The sequence below is a fragment of the Dama dama genome, chromosome 21 (assembly GCF_033118175.1).
Source record: "Dama dama isolate Ldn47 chromosome 21, ASM3311817v1, whole genome shotgun sequence".
Classification (NCBI taxonomy): domain Eukaryota; kingdom Metazoa; phylum Chordata; class Mammalia; order Artiodactyla; family Cervidae; genus Dama; species Dama dama.
In genome coordinates, this window is record NC_083701.1 from 62307807 (window position 1) to 62325753 (window position 17947).

The 17947-nt window shown below is 39.3% G+C and overlaps 1 protein-coding gene across 1 annotated transcript; it reads left to right on the forward strand.

The window, feature by feature from the left end:
* The first annotated feature begins 360 nt into the window (after positions 1-360).
* On the forward strand, positions 361-13858 carry FBXO43 (F-box protein 43). Its single transcript, XM_061122761.1, has 7 exons — positions 361-515; positions 1826-2427; positions 2787-2828; positions 4970-6452; positions 8703-8805; positions 13301-13504; positions 13610-13858. Exons 1-7 carry the CDS (start codon positions 361-363, stop codon positions 13856-13858), a joined length of 2838 nt encoding a protein of 945 aa, XP_060978744.1.
* The last annotated feature ends 4089 nt before the right edge of the window (positions 13859-17947 follow it).

A 17947-nucleotide genomic window follows, 5' to 3' on the forward strand; every position in this document is an offset into this window, starting at 1 on the left:
AGCCTTGACGTACTCCTTTTCCTATTTGGAACCAGTCTGTTGGTCCATGTCCAGTTCTAACTGTTGCTTCCTGACCTGCATACAGGTTTCTCAAGAGGCAGGTCAGGTGGTCTGGTATTCCCATCTCCTTCAGAATTTTCCAGTTTATTGTGATCCACACAGTCGAAGGCTTTTGGCACATAGTCAAAGCTTAATAATTGTTAGTGAGTTTGATTTTTGGATACATGACATTTAGAATATCTAAAGGGCATCCAGATGAAGAAGTTCTGTCCGAGGAGAGTGGTAGCAGTGACTGTAATTGACTTTAAAGTAACGCTTTTTGGGGTGGGCACCCTGAGGGGCCTGGCCCAGACCTGACCCATGCGCACAGGATGTGTGGGGGCCGAAGGGTGCCGGGCCAGTCAGGTGGGTGAGGGTGTTCGGGGCGGCCGCGGTGGGCCACAGTCGGTTGAGTCCTGGCCAGCCCTGCTTGAGAGTCCGGTGTGCCTGGAGGGGCTCCTGGCTGCCTGTTGCGGGTGGGTGTCCACACTCCACTGTCTCAAGGCCTGTCCATGTTTTCCTTTCACTAAGGGTTTCTAGTTTGGGTTTATTTTTGGTTGGGTTGGCACTAATTCTTTTCTTAAGATGCTGTGAGAAGCATTTCATCCAAATGCCAAATAAACCTGTGTTCTGGAAAAAAAAAATAAATAAACTAACGCTTTTAACTCCTAATCCGAATTATATAAGCACAGAATGGTAAAGTAAGAAAAATGTGTAGGACGCCCCATTTAGGGAATAAACAGAGGAAAAGAAGACAGAAAAAAAAAAAAAAAAGAGAGAGAGAAATTAGGAAGAAACTGCCAAGAGCAGAGGATGGAGCCTGGCACATAAAATATCCCTTTTTAGAGGTCTTAAAAAAAAAAAAAGTAACCAAGTATAATCTAGTCTACAGATGCTGTAACCAAATTAGTCACACCTTTCAGATCTTATCCTGTGTATAGCTGTACTTCTAAAGGATGGCATTCGGTTTGTAACCTGCTTTTCACGCTTCAATTCATCTTCGGAAACACCAAGTGAACGTTCTCCTACATTATTTTTAATACCATCCCACAGTAGGACCTATTGGATTTCTCAGACGGCGCTAGCGGTAAAGAATCCGCCTGCCAGTGCAAGAGACATGAGATGCCAGTTCGATCCCTGGGTGGGGAATCCCTGTGGACAGAGGCGCCCCGGGGGCTATAGTCAGTCCATAGGGTCACAAAGAGTCGGGCACGACTAAGGCAACCTAGCACGCTCGGCGCCTAGGACCTGTTGAGTGTTGTCCGAAGTTAAAACGCAGGTGGGGGTGGTGGGGGTGGTGGGGGTGGTGCGTGGGGGGCGGGAGGGCGGGAGAAAGAGCCTATCAAATTAAAAAGCCCTTAGGTGCCTCAGAGGGGCTTTCCAGGTGGGGCTAGTGGTAAAGGAGGCTTCCCTTGTGCCTCAGCTGGTAAAGAATCCGCCCGCAATGCGGGAGACCTAGGTTCTATCCCTGGGTTGGGAAGATCCCCTGGAAAAGGGAAAGGCTGCCCACTCAAGTATTCTGGCCTGGAGAATTCCATGGTCTGTATAGTCCATGGGGTTGCAAAGAGTCGGACACGACTGAGCGATTTCCACTCAGTCAGTGGTAAAGAACCCGCCTGCCAATGCAGGAGGCTTAGGAGACGAGGGTTCGATCCCTGGGTCTGGAAGATCCCCTGGAGGAGGAAAGGGCAACCCACTCCAGTGTTCTCGTCTGGAAAATCCCATGGACGGAGGAGCCTGGCGGGCTACAGACCGCGGGGTCGCAGTGAGTCTGACACAACTGAAGCGGTTTAGCACGCACGCGGGTGCCTCGGTGCGGTGGGGGCGCGGAGGGCGGGAAAGCGGGGACTGAACTCACGGCGCAGGCCTGGCCGGGGTTCTGCGGGGTCGCGGGCGGCGGTGCGGCGCGGGGAGGGGCGGTTACTCAGGGCGGGCAGTTCAAACCGAAGGAGGGAAAAGGCGGCGGCCCCACGCGGACCCGGCGTGGAGGTTGCCATAGCCGAGCATCCCTGGGGACGAGGCCGCGGCTCCTCGGCGGCGCTCGGGCGGCTGCGGCCCACAGATCTCCGCCCGGCGAGTCGGCGCGGTGGGCGCGGCCGCCCCGGGGCCCCCAGGTGGGCGGGAGCGGGGACGCCAGGTGTGTGAGGGCGGCCGGCCTCTGGGCGTCCCCAGCCCCGCACCCGCTCAGCTTCCCAGGGGCCGCGACGAGAGAGGCGCCCCGACGCGGTTTGCCTTCCTCTTGCTCTGGGTCCAGGCGAGGCCCGCCCGTCCTCGGCCCGTCGGCGGCTTCCTGGGGCCCTGGGGCCGGCCCGGCCTCCCTCAGCCAGCCCGGCCTGGGGAGGGCCCGCGGACGGACGAGCGGCCTGGTTGACGCCCCCCGGGGAGGCCGTTAACCAGCCACCCGCCGCCGGCACCTCGGGCGGGAGACGACCGCGCGGCAGCTGACCCTGCGTGGTCAGAGAGCCGAATTGGGGCCGTTTTCCTCCGTCCCGAGACTAGCTGGAGCACACAGAGATACGACAATTGCTGTTGTCTAGAAAGCTGGGGGGAATTCAAAGTGATTTAGGTCTTTTAAAGCGTTAGAAAATAATCCCGGTAGCAGGTACTTGAGGTATCCTTCAAATCTTAGCGGGCATCGTGCTGCTACTGCACGTTTCCATTAATTGTTCAAAATTAGTTTTCTCTTTAAGTGGTATTTCTTTGGCGTGAATTTTAAAGGCAAAGTGAGAAATTTCTTTTATCGGAAGCCTACGTAACGTTGGCGTCTAAGAACTCAAGATTTACTGATGGTAAGATGTTGCACTTTAACAAATGAAGGAAATTCGGATTAAGTACTTTAATTACTTTAAATACTTCATTGAGTTAGCCAGTGTTTGTTTGTTTGTTTTAAGCACTATAGAGATGTGTGTTCTTAATCCTTATCAGGAGCTTGGTTTTACAAAATGAATGTTGAAGAGGCTTGTTTGTTTCATCAGTGAACTGTTGAATCAGTGAAACTGAGCAAGTCAACCGGCATTCTACGATTTTACAGAAATACTTTTGAAGTTTGAAAAACCACGTTTTGAGACCAGTATCTTGGGTTGAAAGTGATGAAAGATGAAAAAAAAAAAAAATGATACCAGAGAAAGCACGGTGGAAGCAATTTCAAATGGGTAGATGAACAGAAGGAAAATCGGAAGCTTTTTGTATGTTTAAAGCAAGTGGTCTATGGTTTTTAGCCGGGAGAGTATTGTATTTGCACCCTTGCTTTTGTTTCCATCCATTTGCCTCTCAGGTTCCCAAATTCGAACATGGTGAGACACCTAGTGGTGAAGTAGAAGAATAGTTACATTTGTTTTAATTTTAAAAAGTTTTTTAAAAGTTTTAGAAAGGCTCGGACCTAACAACCAAATGACATGAGAGAAAACTATTACTTAATAAAATGATTTTCGGAGCGTAGGAAACATTCGTGTGTGGAGGTGTAATTTGAAAACAAAAAATTGTTTTAAAGTATGAAATACAGAAAGCAAAATTTGATCATCTTGGCTGGTAAGCAGGTACAGAAGAGATCAGTTGATTGTCACAATCTGAGGAAATCTAAATCAGAAAAGAACATGTGTGAGATTTACCAAAACAAAATATAGGTTTTAAAAGTTGAAAAACCCTTACTTTGCCCAGTAATAATGGTCATTGCACCACAAAGAAACAATTTGGTTTTTTGGTTAGAATAGCAATTTTTTAAAAAAACTTACTCACTTACATGTTTAACTGATAGAACTTAGGTGTAAATAACTTTCCCATTATACTCAACTAACAATATATCTTCCCAGGATCTTTTTAATAGAGAAGAATCATGTATTCGGTCTGGAGAAAACTTTAAAAGAATGACAGTTTTCTTAGTGTCCTTTGAATAATCTGGAGAAATAACTTTCTTATACTTTAGGATTTAATTCAAGTTTCTAAAAAGTTTAAGATTTAATTCAAGTTTCTAAAAGAAGGAATGCAGTGATACTGTTGAAAAGGTTAAAGAGTCAAGTATTTCCTTAAAAAAAGTGAAATGTTTCCTAGTGTCCTTTCTTACAAATATAATACTGAATCACATTTCTTCTCTAAGTAATATACTTAAATTCTTTATTTTCAATTTAAGAATATTATAAAGGGTGGGTTCCCGAGTAGAAAATATTTACCAGATGAGACACGAATGAGTATGACCTGCCAGGTTTGAGATGGCCGGTAGGGCTTTGGTTCATTTTGGTTAGCTCAAGAATATGTTACTAATTTATCAGTGAGCTAAAGAGACTTTGCAAAGGCGAAAGCCTTGGAATTCAGACCTTGTGAATGGTCAGAAAGACCAGGTTTCTGAGACAAGCCCATGTTATGAATATGAGTAACATTATTCTAGAGTTGCTTTGCTGAATTGCAGTTTATCCTAGTGGTTGCACTCACTTGACCAGTGGTCAAAATCAGCATATAGTTTTTTTTTTTTAAGCATCTTTATTTACATTGCAGAACTCTGAAAGGAAATATCCACCTGACTAAATATAGGCCAGCACAAATAAGCTAGAATGTTAGAACTACAATAATGTACTTTAATGCTGTAAAAATTATCTAAAATTATGCTGAGATTTTTTTTTTCCCTCAAGTGTAGTTAATGTAGTTATGTAATTAATGTAAATGTAGTTAATGAAAATATCTGTGCACAGTGCCTAAACTATGCTTAGTCAGGTAATCTGTGAATATTTATATCCTGGAAATTTTGAGTTTTATGATGTTGAAACACTGTCTTAAGTAAGATACACATGAGTATATTGCAGAGATTTGTTTCTTAAAGTAACTTTTTTTTATTGCCGTGCAATTTTCCATAATCATCTGTGCTCATAACAAGTATTTTGGTATTAGCTTCCAGACTATTAATTTCAAAGGAAGAATAAAATTTGTTTTCACTTTGTAGAAACAGAGATTTTGAAGATGTCAGAAAGGCATTCAGGTCAAGCCGGCGCTGGAGCAGGAAATGAGGTGGACTCTCCTGTTGTCAGGGTCAAGTCCTCCAGCTTTGGAGACCTTTGTTCCACATCTTCTTTTCAAGATAGTGGCTACAGTGAGCTGTTAAAATCGTGCAGCTTTGATAATACAGATAAAGAATTATTTGGAAAAAAAGAAAGAGGCTCAACATTGATCCACGAACATCCTGAAACTTCAAGTTTGGCCTTAACCCATAGTTTAGAGTCTCCCACTCAAAGAAAGAGATTTGTCTTCCTCAGGAAGGAAAATGATAAAACCCCAGAACTGTGTGAAACTCCTAAAGTCAGTGGAAAAAAGCATTTGCTGCGCAGAAGATTGGACATATCTTTCTCTCTTCTAGACAGGGACTTTGAATCACAAAACAGTTCCCTCGAAAGTAGTACAAGCCAAGTTCCCAATTTAGAAAAAAATATTCCAAGCAGTGCTTCAGGCTTTCCAAGGCAAGATAATTTTAGTTCTTCAGTTACTAGCACTTTGAGAACAGAAGAAGTAACTTCCAGCAGTCAAAAATTGAGACTTAATTTTTCTCAACAGAAGACTTCCACAGTGGATGATTCCAAAGATGACTATGGCCTCTTTGAAGTTGAATGTATATCTCCAATTCAGGGCAGTAATTTTAAAGACTCTATCACACATGACTTTAGTGACAGCAGTCTATGTATTAATAATGAGAATACATATCCCGAACTTCTGGGCTTTTCTGTTGGTGGAACAAGCTGTAGAACAGATGAGGACATATTTGTGACTCCAATCAGTAATCTTGTACCAAGTGTTAAATTTAATGCAAGCCGAAGATTTTCTCCTTCAGCTGGAGTGAGACGCAATATTTCGACCCCTGAAGACAGCGGTTTCAACTCACTTTGCTTGGATAAATCAGAAGATTCCCTATCTGAGCAAGAGGGCTCTTTCCAAGAACTATTTCAGAAACATAAGGGAACTCTCAAAGTCAGGGACACCATAAAAAAGTCAAGGCGTCTTGGAAGATTGAGAAGACTGTCCACCCTTCGGGAACAAGGCTCACAATCTGAGACAGAAGAAGAAAACCAGACCTACCTCTCTAGCTCTGAATCAACACCAGCAACCGCTTCAGACATTTCAGAGAGCCAGCTGAGCAGTGACAATAAGTGTGAGGATTTAAGCTTTAAGAATTTATCGAAGACCCCAGCCTTGCAATTAGTGCATGAGCTTTTTATGAAAAGCAAAAGGAAAAGATTCCAGCAAAACGGTGCACATGAATTGTTAGAAGAAAGGGACGGGGGGAAAATAGCTATACTACAGCGTGTACTTGCAGGACTGATTGGCAAGAAAATGGGTATAGAAAAACTGGACATCTTAACAGAATTAAAATACAGAAATCTAAAGCATGTTCTTGCTATGGTTTTAGATTCCTTGACTGCAGAAAGCCTATGTAGGTAAGATTTTTTTTTCTTCTGAAATAAAACTGCCTTTTATCACTTTTTTTTTTAAGGTGGAAAACTTTTCTGTTTGTAGCTTTTTAAAATTTTGTTTTATTATCTCTGTCTTGGTTACTTTTATATTTTATCAATGATGGTTAAGTGAAATTCTTCAGTGTCAGAAATTTCAGTATCTTGAATGCTGCTTCGTAAGTAAGTAGAAACTGAGTCACATATATAGAAGTATTGAGGGTAGGAACTAGTTATAAGGCTAAATTGAGACTTTATACTGGCAGTTCTGCAAAGTGCAGGACTATCAGAAGACAAGCCCCATCAGTATGCCAGAACCAGGAACGAGAGAAGCCATGTGGAACAGGATTTCTGCAAGGTCATGGTTGAGGCAGGACAAGCAAGAGAGTCAGTTTCTTTTTCCATAGATATATGTCAAGAGTTTGGTTCATTGTATCCTTACTCTTTTCTGGCCCCTACTTCTATTGAGACCCTTCTTTACCTTTCCCCCATAAACTAAGTGTAGGCTATTGTACAGAATTGTAGAATTTCATAGCTGGAAGTCTTCTGAAATGTCTAGTCCTATCACGTATTTGCAGATGAGAAAACTGAGCTCTAGAGAAGTTAAGTGACCTGCCAACAGTCACTCAAGGAGATAGGAATGGATGCAGGTCTGTAACTGAACCCTCTGATTTCTAAGCCCATATTTTCCCACAAACTCTTGTTAAGGTTTCAGTCCTTTCAGCATAGTCTTGATCAGGAATGTCTTTGGTGTAACCCAAGTAGGATAATAAGAAAGATTAATGACCTATATGTCTATGCCTTAAAAAATGTTCAAGTGAGATGAATTTTGTTTAAAAAATTAGGGGTATGGCTATGATATAGGGATTTTGTTTTTACACAATGGAGTATTTGGTTACAGACCAGTTAAAACTTGGGTGACCCTTTTAGGTGCTCGCTTGTGGGACAAATGATATTCAGTCATACTGTGATGTAAGTGAAAGTACATATTGCAATAATCGCCTTCCCTGCTCATCCCTCAAGATTTCTAGTATTTGCACTGCAGAGTGCATGTGTAACTTGGCAGTGCGTATTCTTGGAAATATGAGAGACTGGACTCAGTTGAAATAGCTGAGGCAAACACCCAACTATTCATTGATAGTTCATTTCTTCTCCATTAATGAGTGACTTTCTGCCTGTTCCTCTCCATCTGATACAAGGTGCCTATGTCAGCTTAGAGAGAGGCAATGGCAACTGAGGTGGCTGGAAGAATAGTAGTGTTGACAACTCAGGTGTAACATGGGGCCTCCATAACCGTCTCCTAACCTCATTCACTTTTATTGATAAATAAGCACTCACTGGACATAAATTATGTTTTTTTCTTTAGCTGCTTTGTTCTCATAAACTTTGGTTTACAAAACAGGAACTTTGTAGTGCTGCTCATAATACTATTTATTATAGCTGACCCTTGGACAACCAGAAAATAGGGGCGCTGACCCGCTGGTGTGCAGCCTAAAATCTTTGTATAAATTATAGTCAGCTTTCCACATCTGAGTTTCCTCTGTATCCGTGGTTCAGCATCCCTGGATTCAACTGACCAGGGACTGTGTAGTATTTACCATGGAAAAAAACCCACAGTTCAAACCCATGTTGTTCAGCTATGTGCTTAGTCACTCAGTCGTGTCTGACTCTTTGCAACCCAATGGACTGTAGCCCACCACACTCCTCTGTCCATGTGATTTTCCATGCCAGAATACTGATGTTGTTCAGGGATCAACTGTATCTGCATTTAGAAGTTCTAATACAGGATTGATTGTTTTTGTGTTTATTTACTCAAAATGACAGATATTTGTTAAATACAATAGTAGGAGAAATTTATATAAACTCTTGCACTGTAGCTGATAATCATTTGTGGCATGCCATGTTCCAAGTTTTAAATATTAGTGTTACATATAAGTTAAACCCTCTTAATCAGTCTCCCAGTAGACTCATTTGGGTTTATATGAAACTTTGTATTATTTTCTTAACCATTTATAAGATAGTAACCTATCAATATGATGCTGATGTATTTTGATAGGTCTTCTTTCACAGCTATGCAAATCGAGTCATATTTTTAATATGAAATTTTAGTTTTAAATTAACTATCCAAAATCTTTAAAAACAAATTTCTCTTATTGCCATGTGTAAAAAATGCTAATTCTGTGGCATATATACGTGAACTTGTATGCGTATATACAAGGACTGATCTTTTTGTTACAGTGTTTGGAAAGTGAGCAGAAATTGGCGTGAAATTATTGTTCAAGATAAAAAAGCAAATCGGAGGAGGAAATTACATATCACACAACTGAAAACAGATTCTGAGGTAATGTATATAAGGCTATTCTGAAACATATTTGTATGAATATCTGATAATCACATATGTCTGGACAACCTAATTTGGTTTTCCTGCTATTCTTTAATCTTTCTTTATTGACATTCACTCATAAGTTCTTTTTTATTCCTTTGGCCACAGCACCCTCCTACAGAATCTCAGTTCCCCCACCAGGGAACTCCCGGAGTCATAAACTCTTCCCCCCCCACCACCGCCACCCCCAAACCCCATCTCTACCAAGTCCATAAATGGAGTGGACTAACTGACATGAAGAACATCTTGCTGGGTTTTGTTGTTTAAGTATATATGCTGTTATCAGTATTTGATACCATTTTAATAGGATATGCCAGATCCTCATCATAATTAGATATTCTTATAGCATTTTCTGTTCAGTCTTTTATGTGCTTCCCTAGTGGCTCAGCCGTAAAGAATCTGCTTGCAATGCAGAAGACCGCCTGCCAACGCAGGAGATGCAGGTTTGACCCCTGGATTGGGATGATCCCCTGGAGATGGAAATGGCAACCCACTTGAGTATCCTTGCCTGGGAAATCTCACAGACAGAGGAGCCTGGAGGGCTCCAGTCTATGAGGTTGCAAGAGTCGGACATGACTTGGTGACTAAATCATCCAGTCTTGATGTAGTATACTTGTAGTATAATCTACTCAAGTATAATCTTGAGTAGATACTATATTCCAGTTGCTCAAATTACAGTGGTGACCATTTTTGACATGATCCCTGCTCTCTTGGAGCTCATACACCTGATATAAACAGGTGATTACAATACAGGTGTGTTAGAGGAAGCTCAGAGTTATCTCCATTGGGACATTTAAAAGAAGTGTTTGATACTTGGGGATCAAGAGAAGGAAAAAATGCATCTTAGCTGAGACTTGAATAATGAGTTAGACAGGAAAGTTGTTTCAGCAGAGGGAATAGCATATATGAAGGCCTGGAGGTGAGTGAGCATGGCACTCAAACTTGTAAAGCATCATGAACTTGCACTTTCTTAAAGATTTGAGGTCGAGCCCTGAAGTTATAAGAAAAATTTTTATAGAAGCCGATTAATTCTTCATGGGAACACTATTTTGTGTAATAGCTATCTGATGACTCTAGTACCCATATTTACTATCTATTCAACTTTTAGACCTTACTTAGGTGTAAATACAAAGAGAAACTCAGAATTAACTTCCTTATTCTAGTAAAAAGTATGTAATAACACAAGTAAACTTATAATTTGGCTAAATATAATTGAAATGAAGCATGTTGTGTTGTGCTTAGTCGCTCAGTCATGTCCGACTCTTTGCAACCCCACAGGCTGTAGCCCGCCAGGCTCCTCTGTCCACGGGGATTCTCCAGGCAAGAATACTGGAGTGGATTGCCATGTCCTCCTCCAGGGGATCTTCTGAACCCAGGGATTGAAGCCAGGTCTCCTGCATTGCAGGCAAATTCTTTACCGTCTGAGCCTCCAGGGAAATGAATCACAGTATAAACAAATATGAACACCCAGATACAGATTGAGGGTTTTCTCATTTCAAGGAAATATTAGGGACGTCTGTTAACTAAAATATTGAATTTCTATTTTATTTGAAGACAAGTTTTATCTTCTCACCTATGATAATCCTTTACAAGCTACTTACTGCTGCAGCTGCTGGCTCTGGGAGCTTATAATATTAAATATATTAATTGCCTTCTTAACATATCTTTTTCGAGTGGCATCCTACTGCTAAGGACAGACCAAAAAAACAAATTTTTAAGCAAGTACCCATTCATATTAAGCTTTTAGCTCCATGCATTCCTTACATTCTATGTGAAAGAAACATGCGGTTGAATTGGCAAGCCTTTGGGTAATTCTAGATAAAGTCTTCTACTTTATATCCTGGCTACCACTTTTTAAAAAAACTTGGTTTCCTAAAGAACTCTATTTTTTTCCTTACTTGAGTTTTTCCCCTTATTTTGATTTGCTTTAAATTTTTTAAAAAGTAAAAACAAGTACATGGTTTAAAACATGAAATTGGACTTTGAAATTTATAACAAAACATGTATTTTCCTGCCCTTCCTGCTCTTGATTCTTGCCTCATCAAGGTAATCAGTTTCAACTCTCTAGTTCTTTTTCCTTTTGATATTCACCTGCATATTTCTGAATGGCATGTCTTCACTGCTATTGCTTATTTAGTTTTTTCTCTAAAAAAATAGTTTAGTTTTTTAGCTTTTTCTCTTATTTAGTTTTTTTAGGTTAGTTCTCTAACCTCTCACTACTACCTGTCTACCTGGCTCTTCCTCTGAAGTCTTTTCTCCTAGTTTATGAATGTAATTACACCATCATTAGTGAATCAGGATTAGGTGCTGACATTATTAAGACTGTGTTGAGATTATTATGACTTTTTGACAGCCATAACTTATAGTACACCTTTTTTCTTATATACTTTTACCTATTACACCTTTTTTCTTATATAACTTTTACCCTCACAGTTAATAATTGCCCAGTTTCTTTGTTTTTCCTCTCTTTCCCTTTCTCTCTCTTTCTCCTTCTCTCTCTCTTGCTCTTTCTTACTTTTTAGTGTTTCTCTATACAGATGCCTGACTCACCATCCGCCAGAACTGGAACTCTCCTCTGTGTAAGTCTGAACAAATCAGGTATTCTATCTGTTCCTTCTTTTCTTCAGAGACATCATTCCAGATGCCCTTTGCCCTCTTGTTCCTGAATGAACTGGCTGCTTTCTACCTGCACTATCCTAATGTATATCATTAACCAAAACAGAAAAATTATACAACAAAGTTGTTAGATGGTTTTCCTCATATGTGTATAATGTCACTGAAAGATCCTTACGTGTGAAAAATAAAAGGCACGTGCACCAGTTACATGTAATAGGATCTCATTTTATCTGTTTGCCTTGCAGCAATGAGAATGACCATAAAATTGGAATATTACACTATTTCCATCAAATTTCTTAATTTACAGTAGTCTTTACTGTTTACTTATAATCATGGAAATGAACAACAATAAGAGACTCCCCTTTCACATTTAAATATTTTCTAGTATGGTAATGGTGCCTGTATTTTGAAAAATGTTGATACTCACGAATATTTGCCTTTGTTGACTACTAGACCTTACACTGTTCAGAGGTAGTAGCCCACATTTTAAGCTCCGGGAGGACAGGGGTTAGACTGTGCTATTCACTTGGCACCTATTAGATGAAATCTTTGTTAAATGAGTGAATGTTCTTCTATGGCTGAAATTTGCTTTAACAATATATCTCTATTCATTTTTTGGTGCATGCATCATCATTGTGTTTGCCAACTGCATGGAAATCCAATGGGTGTTTTCTTTTAGAGTACTCTTGTGTCATATGCTTCTAGCCTAGGCGGCAAATCATTTATAGGATGTAACATAAGATGTATTGAATCCTTGAGTAAGTTCAACTGTATTCATTCTAATTTCTAAAAACCAGTATTCATCCATTATACATATGCCAATGTTGTTAAGCTGTCAATTGCATAATTTTTCATGGCCAGCTAGCTTTATTCCTGTACTTATCCTACTATCATTTCTTGTGTTTTACCTCTTCCCCCTTTAGGAAACAATTCTGGCAAAGGGAGACTGTCAAGGGAGAGAAAACGCAATTATAGTTGGACACTCAGGAAATTCACCAATAGTACATTTTATTTTAATAATTAGTTAAGAATGCCAATTTGTTTAAAAAAAAAAACACCTACAATGTTTTTTCTTATTTCCAAGCTTAACAAAATACAAGACTATAAGGATTATTCACTAAAAATATTTCTTGGCTAACTATTTGAGTAGTGTGGAAATCCAGCTCAAATAAAAGACATTTTTTTTCTCCTTTTAAAATATCAAAGCTGTTTAAACTCAAGTGTAAAAATGAATCAAGTTTTGCAAGTATTTGGTATTTGTAAAAGCCAACCAAACAAATTGAGTTTCATGGTCTAACCAGGCCCATTAATTTTCTGACATGTGGCTGAAGTAAGAAATCTTTACAGAATTACATGAGGTCCCATAGCAGACTTTGAAAAAATTTACCTCCTCTTACACCTTGGCTTAAAAGGGGACTTGATAAACTCTGATCTGTGGGCCAAATCCTGTCCATCACCTGTGTTTTTATAATAAGTTTTATTGGAACAGCCCTGCCCCTTCATTTACATATCTCTGTAGCTGTGTTTGCTAAAATGACAGTTGACTAGTTTGCAACTATCTGGTCCTTTCCAGGAAAAGTTTGCAAACTCATGTGTTAAACAGAAAAATAACCAATGATGCAAACTTAAAGCTAGCATTTATTGTTTCAACTTTGTATTTTCCTTTGACTTTTAAATGCTAGATAAGATAATTTTTTTTTTCTCTCTAAAAAGGAATGGTTTAGGGAGAAAATTCTAGTGGTGCAGAAACCACTTCCAAACATGTTACATGTGCATCTGAAAGCTCTTCTGGAACTTCTGATATGACAGTGTTGACCCCTCTTGTCTTTTACTACAGGGGGCTATATTAAATGTTGAGGATGCCGCCACTCGGCTCCATCTCTTAAATCGATCAGCTTTAAGGTCTGTGCAAGCACAGGCTAGGACACCAGGTTTTCAGAAAGAACAAGCTTCAACATTTTCTCCTTGGGGAGAAGTTTTGACACCTATAGCAAACTCTTCTGTTACTCACTTAAGTAGTAAACAGGAAGAATATGTCAAGGTGAGTATTTATCATAAGTTATTAGAAGTAAATATTTACAGAGTTTGAAATAAAGCTGTCCTCTATGCGAAAATGGAAGATTTAGTGTGTGTGCTTTTACTGCAGGTTGCCAAAACACTTTTTATTGATGAAGCGTTAAAACCTTGCCCAAGGTGCCAGTCCCCTGCTAAGTACCAGCCTTATAAGAAAAGGGGGCTATGTAGCCGCACAGCCTGTGGCTTTGACTTTTGTGTGCTATGTTTGTGTGCTTATCATGGGTCTGAAGAATGTAGTAGAGGAGCAGCAAAGCCAAGAAATAGAAAAGATGTTCTTCCAGGAAGTGCCCAGAGTAAGCGGAATTTAAAACGCCTCTAAAGAGACTTTAAATATAAAAGAAGCATTCCCTCTGAGCAACATTTTGTGTGACTTAAAATTATGAGTATTTTGAAAGCATGCAAATCTCCCCGTCAATGACAGATGATGATTTATTTCCTGTTTTGTATATATTATGATCCATGTCATTGTATGTTTTCTTTGAAGTAGTGAGTTTTGCAAAAAATCTAATTTTACTATGTTGTTTTTACTCATTTTAATAACTTAGTGTTTTTAAATAAAGAATTTTCAGTGTTATATGTATTTAACTGTTTCATGTAAAGTTTAAAAACTGTGCATTTCATCACTATGTGTTGAAATGTTCTTCAGTAATCACTTTTCAAAAATAGTTTTCCAGATAATATTAAAATTTTTGAACTTGAGACAGATGGCTTTATAGATTTCAAAATCTTTGAATATTTGACTGAAAATGAAATATAAATAAAATGTTTTCAGAAATTCTGTTGAATTTACTCCATAATCTCAATCTTTCTCTTAATTTAGTATATGTGCTGCCGAAGCGAGCACATCTTTTAATTTAGTTAGTGTCATATTTGGGCAGACTTCTGGTTAAATAAAATTTACTTAATATTGATAACTAAGAAGATGTAAAAAGTAAATTATTAGATATATGTGGTTATTCCAATGAGAGTCTTAGTGAGTCCCCGTAAGTCACACACACGTTTCTTTTACCCTGTTATGTATGAAGTTGTCAGCAGGCAGTGTAGGAGTCTGGACTCCTGCCTCTCATCCATCTGTTATTGTTCTCTGTTCCGCAGTCACACTGCCCTCTGTGTGTCTCATTTGTCATCTTGTGGTCACTCAGTCCATTAGAATAGAATATTTTATTTCACTCTGGTGGTGAAAAAGTAGATTTTACCATGTTTAGTTTTAGAAATAAATAATCTCCATGTGTTATTCTCTACTTCAGGAAGAGAATAATTGTTTAATTAAACAATGGAAGTTTAATTAAAAAAATATTTCTGGCTTTAAATTGGGATGAGTATTTAAATTGATATGAGTGAAAGAGTGTAAGGACTTAATGCCATGTATTTAAATGAATTTATAATAAACATAAAACTTTGTGAAGAGAAAAGATCAGACTAGGAATTCAAAAGTTAATGAATGAAACTAATTCCAAGCTTTTTATTGGTAGGTTTTACAGTTGCAGTGAGGTCAAGGGGTTGGTAGGTTAACTGGAAGAGGATCACATGGTACTCATGGATAACTTTATTAAACAAAGTCTCCAGATATCCAGAAAATAATCATTATCTTAATTATTATAAATTATTGATGTATTATTGTAACTGGCTGGCAACAGCTCCAGCAGCATTCTGTGCTTTTATTTATGTCTTTAATTTTCTTTCACCATGAGACTGTAAGTTCTGTGACGGCCTGGACTCTGTCATGTTTGATTTAAATATTATTGTATCCCTAGTACCTAGCCTGGTGCCAAGCAAGTAGCAGAGGCTCAGTAACTACTCACCGAATGAGTGGATTGGTTTTTAGCGCTACCAGTGTTACTTTATATCCAGGTAAACCATTATAATGCCATCCTAATAATTTGTTAATTTTTAATGCTTGATTATACAAAAACGTAGAATCTGAATGATTTCTTCAGTTCAGTTCAATTGCTCAGTTGTGTCTGACTCTGCAACCCCCTCGGACTGCAGCACACCAGGCTTCCCTGTCCATCACCAACTCCCGGAGCTTACTCAAACTCATATCCATCAAGTCGGTGATGCCATCCAACCGTCTCATCCTCTGTCATCCCTTTTCCTCTTGCCTTCTATCTTTCCCAGCATCAGGGTCTTTTTCAGTGAGCCAGTTCTTTGCATCAGGTGGTCAAAGTATTGGAGTTTCAGCTTCAGCATCAGTCCTTCCAGTGAATATTCAGGACTGATTTCCTTTAGGATTGACTGGTTTCATCTCCTTGCAGTCCAAGGGACTCTCAAGAAACTTCTCCGACACCACAGTTCAAAAGCATCAATTCTTCAGTGCTCAGCTTTCTTTATAGTCCAACTCTGACATCCATACATGACTACTGGAAAAACCATAGCTTTGACTAGACGGACCTTTGTCAGTAAAGTAACGTCTCTGCTTTTTAATATGCTGTCTAGGTTGGTCATAACTTTTCTTCCAAGGAGAAAGCGTCTTTTAATTTCATGGCTGCAGTCACCATCCGCAGTGATTTTGAAGCACAAGAAGATAAAGTTTGTCACTGTTTCCATTGTTTCTCCATCTATTTGCCATGAGGTGATGGGACCAGATACCATGATCTTCATTTTTTGAATGTTGAGTTTTCAGCTGGCTTTTTCACTCTCCTCTTTCACTTTCATCAAGAGGCTCTTTAGTTCCTCTTTGCTTTCTGCCATAAGGGTGGTATCATCTGCATGTCTGAGGTTATATTTCTCCCAGAAATCTTGATTCCAGCTTGTGCTTCATCCAGCCTGGCATTTCACATGATGTACTCTGCATATAAGTTAAATAAGCAAGGTGACAGCATACAGTCTTGACACACTCCTTTCCCATTTTGGAAACAGTATTTTGTTCCACATCCAGTTTTAACTGTTGCTTCTTGACCTGCATACAGATTTCTCAGGAGGCAGGTAAGGTAGTCTGGTATTCCCATCTCAATAAGAATTTTCCACAGTTTTTTGTTATCCACAAAGTCAAAAGGCTTTAGCATAGTCAATGAAGGAGAAGTAGATTTTTTCTGGAATTCCCTTGTTTTTTCTTTAATCCAGCGGATGTTGGCAATTTGATCTCTGGTTCCTCTGCCTTTTCTAAATCCAGCTTGAACATCTGGAAGTTCTCAGTTTACATAGTGTTGAAGCCTAGCTTAGAGAATTTTGAGCATTACTTTGCTAGTGTGTGAGATGAGTGCAATTGTGCAGTAGTTTGAGCATTCTTTGGCATTGCCTTTCTTTGGGATTTGAATGAACATTGACCTTTCCCAGTCCTGTGGTCCCTGCTGAGTTTTCCAAATTTGCTGGCATATTGAGTGCAGCACTTTAACAGCATCATGTTTTAGAATTTGAAATAGCTCAGCTGGAATTCCATCACCTCCACTAGCTTTGTTCGTAGTGACACTTCCTAAGGCCTGCTTGACTTTGCACACCAACATGTCTGGCTCTAGGTGAGTGATCACACCATCATGGTTATCTGGGTCATTAAGATCTTTTTTAATATATAGTTCTTCAGTGTATTCTTGCCACCTCTTCTTAATATCTTCTGCTTCTGTTAGATCCATACCATTTCTGTCCTTTTTTTGTGCCCATTTTTGCATGAAATGTTCCCTTGGTATCTCTAATTTTCTTAAAGAGATCTCTAGTCTTTCCCATTCTATTGTTTTCCTCTATTTCTTGCATTGTTCACATAGGAAAACTTTATTATTTCTCCTTGCTATTCTTTGGAATTTTGAATTCAAATGGGTATATTTTTCTTTTTCTCCTTTGCCTTTTGCTTCTCTTCTTTTCTTAGGTATTTGTAAGGCCTCCTCAGACAACCATTTTGCCTTTTTTACATTTCTTCTTGTGGAGGGTTTTCATCACCGCCTCCTAAACAGTGTTACAAACCTCCGTCCATAGTTCTTTAGGCACTCTGTCTGTCAGATATAATCCCTGAATCTATTTGTCACTTCCACTCTATAATCATAAAGGATTTGATTTAGGTCATACTAGACCTGAATGGTCTAGTCATTTCCCCTACTTTCTTCACTTTAAGTCTGAATTTTGCAATAAGGAGTTCATGATCTGAGCCACAGATTTCCTAAATTTCTTAAGTTGCTTTAAGATAATCTCTTAATAAATAGTAGTAATAAGAATAATTTCTGAATAATAAATGATTTCTTAAATTGCCTTAAAATATGTAATCAATAATTTTTTTGGCCTACTCCTTCTCTTAGCTGATTTTTTTTATAACTAGTTAGGGTGTAATGGAAGGAACAGTTCAGTTCAGTTCAGTCACTCAGTCATGTCTGACTCTTTGTGACCTCATGGACTGCAGCATGCCAGGCCTCCCTGTCCATCACCAACTCCCAGAGTTTACTCAAATTCATGTCCATTGAGTTGGTGATGCCATCTAACCATC

Excerpts from the sequence above, each read along its gene's own strand:
- FBXO43 (XM_061122761.1), top strand. The coding sequence starts at position 361 with ATGCGCACAGGATGTGTGGGGGCCGAAGGGTGCCGGGCCAGTCAGGTG. Across the intron at positions 2,428-2,786 it reads TGACGCCCCCCGGGGAGGCC|CCTACGTAACGTTGGCGTCT; the intron begins GTTAACCAGCCA and ends TTTTATCGGAAG. Across the intron at positions 13,505-13,609 it reads AACAGGAAGAATATGTCAAG|GTTGCCAAAACACTTTTTAT; the intron begins GTGAGTATTTAT and ends CTTTTACTGCAG.